This window comes from Augochlora pura, chromosome 11 (assembly GCF_028453695.1).
Source record: "Augochlora pura isolate Apur16 chromosome 11, APUR_v2.2.1, whole genome shotgun sequence".
Lineage (NCBI taxonomy): Eukaryota > Metazoa > Arthropoda > Insecta > Hymenoptera > Halictidae > Augochlora > Augochlora pura.
The window spans coordinates 41,642-50,095 of record NC_135782.1 but is presented as its reverse complement, the minus strand read 5'-3'; the positions used below and the strand labels follow the sequence as shown (position 1 = coordinate 50,095).

Below are 8,454 nucleotides of genomic sequence, written 5' to 3'. Positions count from 1 at the left end.
AATCCTGAACTACCTGGTTCAGATACGCTGCAAGATAAACAGCGAGCGCGTTACCAAACGAGGGCGATTCGGAAGAGCGACGTAGCTTCGATCGTCTGACCAAAAACAGAGAGAGAGAGAGAGAGAGAAGGGACAAAGAGGACTTTCTGTTTCCTCGGCGTTCTCTCCCGAGGATCCGGTTAACGAGTCGCGGCCACGAAGAAAGCGAAAGATATCCAAGAGCATGGTTGACCGATCGTTCTTCTTCGTTTGTCCGCGTGGGTGTAAACACGTACAGCTTGTACCCCGATTTTTTGTTCGTCAGTCGGCCAGCTATTTGGGGCAGCATTTAGAGGGGTTGTGTCGTACGTGCTCGGACCGCGGGATAGTTTCGGACAGAATTGAGAGAAATGACACGGTTATGGTCGGGGCGAGACGGGGACGTAGCCGGGGACCTCGTTTCTTTTAATTTTCGATGGCCGCGGAGTGCCGGCTCGTGTAGAGAGCGCGCCGGGCCGTCCGGAGGACGCCGACGGAGCCAAAGATCCTCCGTGTTTCCACGCCTTGGTCACCTTCGTCTTTGTTGACGACGAGGCTTTTCACATTTTTAAACCGTCCCCGAGAATTTTCAACGCTTCGTCGCGACTTCGTTTTCATGGTAATACGCGTAGAGCGAACGGAAGCCGATTAAGATGTATGAGATGGGTCCGAGCCATGCGAAGGTGACAGCCACGGATAATGACCGACTTTCCGACCGGATGCGACAAACGAACAAACGAAAGAGAAATAACGCTGCCCCGGTGAATCCGGCGGATGAAATAAATCCGTAAGAAAAATGTCTGTGAAAGATTAGAGCGTTGCTGCGCGAATTCGAAGGGCGCACCGTGAAGCGGTCGAAGGGACATAAATTCTGATCTGTATCGGCCGGAAAGGGAGTCGGTGTCGCGCGGGGCGGGGCGGGGAGGAGGTGGTTAAAGCGTGCAGAGAGAGAAGAACCACGTTCGTTTTCCAGCCACTTTTTTTTCCTTTAATGTATACGCGTGTATTAAATTTACATTCACTTTAAGAACGACGTTTAAGGTTACAGACAATGCGTATTACCGTAATTCTAATTCCTATCGTAATTGGTGGGTGTCGAAGAGAAAAATGGCTGAGTCCGTCGCGACCTTACGGAGGTTCGAGTCCTCTAATTAATCAATGAATAAGCAGCTTTTTTTTGTTGCGGAGAATTGCTTGCGAAACGAGAAAAGCGGACGTCCAATAGGTTCTAACACTTTGCCAAGCGTGCACACACATTTGTCGACGCGAGAGTCGCCGTAGAACAGACTCAGCCGCGATTCCCCGCGGATCCGCCAATTGCAAAATGGAAGAGAACGGCGAACGCGCGCCGTTTTTCGACAAATCACGACACAGTTTCCCGGAGCGACACAGCGAGAACGATCCCTCGCAAAGCGAGTCGGTTCGCGGGATCGTGGTCGGCGTCGAAGCCGTTTAACGATTAAATCTTTATATGTACATTGAATACGCGGTGGAGCAGGTGGATGCACATTAAGGTACCCGAACGAAATACCTTCGGAGCAACGTTATTCGTCGGCGATTCCGCGCGGCGCTGTCTCGAGCCCCTCGAAAATAATTCGAACGTTTTTCACGCGCATCGTTTCCTTTCCGTCGGACGATCGCGCTTCGAAACGAGCGACGGCAAAATCAAGATTACATTCTTTGCAGCTACCGATACACGTGTATGTACAATCGCGCGCCCGAGTAATTGTTCGGCGAAGAGAGCGATCGTTCCGATGGTTCGCCGGAGATCCCGGACGTGTACGTCGCCGAGGCGATTCTGCGGCGCGGAGGCGACGGAGCAAATCAGATTGCAAGGGGCACTATCGGTACGCAAATGAGGCTGACCTCGGCGAGCGGATCGCGTTTCTAATTGAATGAATAAAGAGAATGGCCGCGCGTCGGTGGGCGTCGCGGAGGCGAGATCGAATTAGACGGAGAATGGAAGCGACCGCGACGATGGATCCGAATCGTAAACGAATCTTCGGATCGGCCGATCGAATAACGTTGCCGGTGAAAATTCGCGGGGGTCGAGTGCGACGAGGTGTCCCGGACGCGTCGTTGCCCGACGGAGTCGCCGACGATGTTCGCGATGGATCGTTTCCGGTTTGCCGACGGTTGCCTCCTTTACTCGTGCTTCGAGCCGGCACGATCCTCGAGAAAGTCCAGCGCGTTTCTGTGCTCGGCGTCGACGTTGGCTAGCACGTCGCACAGACGGAGTAGCCTCGCCTCGAACGGGTGCAGGCTGCTCTTCGTCTCCTCGTTCAGCTCCAAGTCCGAGCACATCGTGGTCACGTCGACCTCCAGAGGATAGATCTGCGGCGAGTTCCGGCCGAATCTGTCGAACAAGAACGTTCGCAGCAGGTCGGAATCGGAAGGGGACAGGCTGGGAGACCGATCGGTTTCGCGCGATCGTTCTACGACGAGCATCGATTTTCACTTTCCGCGATCTCTGGCTACGCGCCTCGTCCGACTACGTAGACGGTCGAGTCACTCGTCCGACGGCGCGAACTCGCGCGACGCTACTTGTCCGATCGCACACCGGCCCGAGCTACTTGTCCGACCATAGACTGCCCCGCCCTACTTTCCCCGACCAGAGAACGCAGCATCGCGTTGGTTCCTGTACTAAAATAGCGCATTGCCAAAATTTCTTCGTCGAAACATAGATCCTCTCGTGTGTAATCGACGATCGTGCCGACCTGTTCGTCGAATCGTAAACCGTTAATCTAGGGTTATCTGATGCAACCGAACCGGTGATAGACCGCCTTAATCTCTTTGACTAACCGTAGAGTAGCCTAACCTAGGTAATCTAGTTGTTCGATTGTGGGGCTGCCTAATCTACTTGGCACTCCATACGCTCTCCGATTCACTTGCCTACTCACAGTTTGCCGATCCAGTTGTCGAACCAAGCCCGATCGGTCTCCGTTCCAACACGTTCCATTTATCCGAGCCGCATCGCGAGCTACGCGATTTCGTATTCGTTTTTCTTTTTTAACCACGCGAGATAGGGGTACACTCACCTGATGAAATTCAGGTCGTTCCTTCTGAGCTTGTAGTCCCTGTCGCCGGTCACGGCCATCTTCGAGTCGGACCGACCGAACCTGATCACGATGTCCGGCGACTTCCAGCGAGGATATCTGTTCACCGGCGAGCCTCCGTCGCCCTCGTCGCCGAGAACGTTCTCGCCGTGGCTGTCCGGATCGCTGCGACCGAATCTGATGAACGACGAGCCTTTGTTGCTCCGTCGCTCCTTCGAGTCGGCGTCTTCCGCGCGGCTGTCCACGCTGTGCCTTTTCAGCACGTACTCGAAGTCGCTGGGGACGTTCTTGAAGATCCTCAGGTTCCCCTCGGCCTTCAACGGGGTCAGTATCGAGGAGGAGACCAGCAAGCAGTTGCAGAGGAACGGCAGCACGTACAGCGACGACAGCATGGTGTCTGTTGGCAATCGTAAATGCCCGATCGATTTCCGAATCATTGAAACGGATCCACGGTGCGACGAATGTTTAGTCGCATCGCGGAAGAAAGCTTGAGGAAGGGTAAGCGCGACGATGAACTAATTCGAGAAGGCGCGACGACGATAAAGAAATCGTTGCGCCGTTCACGTAACCCGATGCACAACCGGAGCGACATCGTTATTACGTTAGTCGCGAGAATGCAAAAAGCCTTCCATTCAACCGGGAATACAATGGCCGAGCAGTTGTCGAGATCCAAAGTATCGTAATCGAACAATGACCCACCCAACACCCCCCTGGGCACGTTCGAAGCTGCTTCCCCCGGTCTAGTTTTCGTTCGATGTTTATCCACCGAGAGTGGATAAAGGGAGAGAAGATCTATCCGGGGCTCGGAAGTTATATCGGTGCTTGATCTAGAAACGAAACGGTGTCCGTCTTTTTGTTACCGCCTCGGAAGGAGAACAATGCAAACACACCTGTTGTACCTCCGCGAAACGTCGCTGCGATTTTCTTCTCGACGGCTCGAGGAGTTACTAACGACTTCTTGGAAAGTCTTCCTCGACTGTTAAATACCTTGAAATCAAACGCTTCCTTCTACTTTATTATCACCATCGTTCGTCGTTTAATGCAACCAAATTTCTTTTCATAATCTAGACGAACAATCGAAACGCGAGCTCGAATAATCCCGGCTCGTAAAATAATAGACGATAAAAGGATAGAATCGATCGCGCGACCCACGTAGCCGGATGACGCCGGATGGTTTTCTTGGCGATAGCCGAAGGTTAGGCGCACCGAAGGACCTGAATGCGAGAAGCAGCGGGATTATCGGGCTGCAGCCGAGGGACACGGTCCGCCCCGCGATAAATAATATCGGTCTGTTATTAGTTGTCTTAACAGGATGTTTAGTAATACCCCGTTATACCGAGCAAGATTAATATACGTTGCCTTGCGTTACTTTAATGAACCGACGAGCGCGGCGGGTCACCCTTCATAACGGCGACGTCGCCTGCAAACTTGCCCACCTACGTTTCCGTTAAAAAGCCGCACGTTTACGACCGGCCCCCGGCAAAAACGCGTTAATGGCCCGAGAATAGACTATGAACGGTCGAGCTACGACGCGGCTCGTTATCATTATTTATTTAAGTCGCGGAACGTCCTCTTAAGAACGAGCTGGTCGCGAACGGAGGGAAAGAAATTTGATGGATGGAACCGCGATGCTGCTCGCGCGCTACGGAGACAAATACGGAAGCGGAACGCGAAAAACCCAACAAGAACGAAGACAAACGATTGATTTCTCTCGAGAGGATGGCGCGTGTCTTTTCACTTTGTCGGGGCGTATGTAAATGTCTCGACGAATTCGTCCGGCGACGGTTGCGACCGTAATTCCGCGGGCGTGTCGCGCGCCGTATGCCATTCACGCGATTAGGATGAAAAATTGACTTGGGGAAAAAAAATTGTGCCGCGACGACGCCCTCGGCTATCTCTCCCGGCGTCTCGATAGCAATTCCTTCGGACAAAGTTGCGAAAAAGGGTAGAGCAGGCGACGCGACGCGAAGTTTCGCCGAGAATTTTAAATATTTCCCGGAGACGAAACGCGCGCGGAAAGATCGGCCCGCGGGGACTACTTTGCGGAGAACGAAACGCGATTAATTCCGATACGGGAACGGGAATACACGGTCGCGCGAATTCGTACAAAGGCGAAAGGAATTGCCGGGCCACGGAAACGATTTCGCGTTTATCGAACAGGCGATCGAATGAAATTCGGCCGCACGAATGCCAGAACCGTCGCGTCGGGCCGCTGCAAAATTTCCAGTTTCAACCCGCGATTTTCCTCGATTTTCATTGCAGCAACGACCAAATTGATTCACACGTTCGTTGCGCGGATGCTGCGCGTTCGAAAGAATCGCTCTCCGAGACGACGAGCTGCTTTCGAACACTAGTTTTCCGGATCGACGATTCCAAATGTCGATTTTACGGACAGATTCGATGCTCGACTTCGCAATATAACGAGCAATTTAATATCTCGCAACGTTGACCGATTTTTAGCGACGATGTGTCAACGGCGATCTAAACTATTGATATTTGAACGTCTGTCCTATCGCCGCGCAGAGGAATCATTTTCACGTCTATGACAATTATTTTCTGCCGCGAGTGATCGTAGATGATCCCGTAAAAATCAATTCGGGAAACAAACCGCACTGCTTTTCTTTCCTCTCGATGTCACTGCGCCGATTTCGAACACGAAGGAACACATGCGACACGATTAGAAAATAGTAGAATCGAGGCATTAAAAAGAGTTGTAAATACACACTCGATATCTCGCGGAACGCGATCGCCGTACGAACACTCGAAGTCTGTGTACCCAATTATAAAAGCAAACGAAACTCCGGAGATCGGTACATAAAAAAAAGAAAACAAAAAAAATGTACAAGGCAGAGAAGAAAGATGTAGAAACGGTCGCAACAACAATGAAAATCGAATGCACAAATACGTCGGGAACGCAGTCACCATATTGAAAACGTTCGGGGTGACTGTGTGCTCAGTGGCGAGAGCAAACGAACCTTCGAATTGATAGAAAACAAAAAGGAGTTAAGAGATGGTGGAATGCGAAATGTATCGAAAAAACGTTCATGAAAAAAAAGAAAAAGGGAGGAAACGCGGTATCTCGCGAAGCACTCGCGTCAACTTACGGTCGGGGGGCGAGTGCAGCGTAAAATATAAGCAAATGGAACTCGAAATGCGAGAGAGTCGTCGTTTTTATGCGCCTCTGTCTCTATACATTTTGACGGTGAATGTTAAAGGCTAACGTTTATTTCCAGCGACAATGGAAAAAGAGACGATTAACTTGCAAGGTGGAACAAGAAATGAAAATTCACAGCGAGGACGGGAAGATGAGTTTTTTCGAACGGTTCGCTGGACGTTGACGGTGAACAAACGAATAAATAATGAAGTTGGCGTAAAAGTGATGGAAAACTAAATTTGCAAGGCAGGGAAGGGACGCGAAGAAATTGCGAAGAAATTGCGGAGAAAAGAAAGATTGAAGGACGGACGAAAAACAGAAAGGAACACAGAAGACGTCGCGAGGAGGCACTCACCGTGTCGTAAGTGTTGGGGGTGCGTGTGGACGACTGGCCGGAGTGTGACCGGATCTGAAATTCTTCTCGCGGCTTTCGACGGAAAGAAGAGGTGCGAAAGAAGGAAGGACAGATACTATATCGCGCGTACGACGTCGCGGCGTCGACGACGCTTGCGGCCTGTTGCTGGTTGGAACGAGTGTGTCCGGGGTTAGAGATGACACCCTTTATATAGGGGCATCCTCGCCGCATCCCCGCATCCTCTCTGGCCCGCGAGACAGAGAAACGGGATAGCCTCACCTGAGTTATGATTGGCCGAGCGTACAACACGATACCTCTACATTATTTTGATTCAATTACACCACCGGCTACCGACCTACGTAATCCCCCCTTTATTATTTATGACCACCCCGGCGAATAATAATCATCATCGGCACGGAATCTAACGGACCTGCCGCGGCGTCTTTCGAGCCATCGGGCCGCCTTCGCAGGCTCCGACGACGATGACCACGACGATGACCACGACAGTTTCCTCCACGGTTGCCGCGCGAACGGTCCTCGTCGTTTCTTTACCATTTTTGTCTTTACCTTTCTTTCCTTTAAACGCTCCTGATCGTTGGCTGACCGACCGTTTTCGTATCCTTCGATCGACGAACAATTTCTTCATCGTCATCGATGGCCTCGAGGCTGGCTAAACGTGCACAAGATAACGCTTTAATTACGTTTATCGAAAAGACCAAAAGATTTCCAGGGATAAGGACAACACAGCGTCGAGGAAGTTAACATTCGGGGAACACTTTGGAGAAGGACGGATTTTAGATAAATATTAGCACACGGAAGCCGGCGCTGTTTGTTTTTAATCATTTGTGTTGTGTATTTATTTTTCATTTGTAACGCCCCCGACTCCGTTTATCACTACCATTTCCGTGAATTTCTGGCGGGGCGTTCCGACATCCTTGGCTGGATTAGCAGACAGCGGTGATTCGACGAGGCTCGTATCTTTGTAATCGTTGATGATACAGCGTGCTTTTCGAATAGATGGATCCGAATTCTCATCGATTTCCCTTAACGTCCCTTAATCCGAGCGAGATCGATAAAGTAAAAACTAGGACTAAATAGTCCAGCAGCCGTTCTGGTTCGTATCTGGTCACTTGTGATCGAAATCGAAGTCTGGTTCTTAGTCGAATAAAGTAGAAGATGCTCGTAGCGTATGAACGTTGCAAAATGTCTTCGAAACGAAATGATTGTATAGGAATAGGGATGGACGTATCCTGGGAAGAAATCAATGACAAGCGAATACGTACTTTCTTTGAAACGGTAGCTTAATTGATTTTTGCCTAGCGGACGTCAGAGCCTTGCCTTTCGAAAATCCTGAACCACCCTGTACAGTCTTTCGTGAATGGGGAACGAGGTGCAACAGGTAGAGGGACTTGTTTTCTGGGGTTGAATCTGGGTCACCCGTTTTCCATTGCGAGGCAACTATCGCGGCACAGGTGCGATGATTTCGTTCGCCATTTTTTGTTACAATGTATTCGGACACCATTTCGAACATTCAGAATTAGAAATCTTAGTTTAGATTCGCCTTCTCAGTTTTCTCAGTTTTTCATTTGTAACGCTCGTATAATCGACGTGCCAAGATATCCTAATCAGCGAACAAATGAAATAGAACAATTTTTCTCTTCACCTCAGTATCGAATATTATTCGCGCGTAGTCTCATCTCATCTCTCTCTCCCTCTCTATCTCCGTTCGCAGTGGGTATTGTTCTCTCAATAAAAAAGCCCGGAAGTCGTTCGTCACCCTATTTCACGTGCTCCCTAACAACGAGTAGGCGGAAAGCAAAATTTGTCGGATAAGCTATGCGAAAATGAAACGCGCGGAATGTAACGAGGAA

The 8,454-nt window shown here is 50.4% G+C and overlaps 1 protein-coding gene across 1 annotated transcript; it reads right to left on the bottom strand.

The window, feature by feature from the left end:
* Positions 1–2,163: 2,163 nt before the first annotated feature.
* Positions 2,164–3,466, bottom strand: LOC144477101 (FMRFamide-related peptides). The gene is made up of 2 exons (XM_078194562.1): positions 3,057–3,466; positions 2,164–2,374 (listed from the first exon to the last, which is right to left on the bottom strand). The coding sequence occupies exons 1-2, from the start codon at positions 3,464–3,466 to the stop codon at positions 2,164–2,166; spliced, it is 621 nt and encodes a 206-aa protein (XP_078050688.1).
* Positions 3,467–8,454: the final 4,988 nt, after the last annotated feature.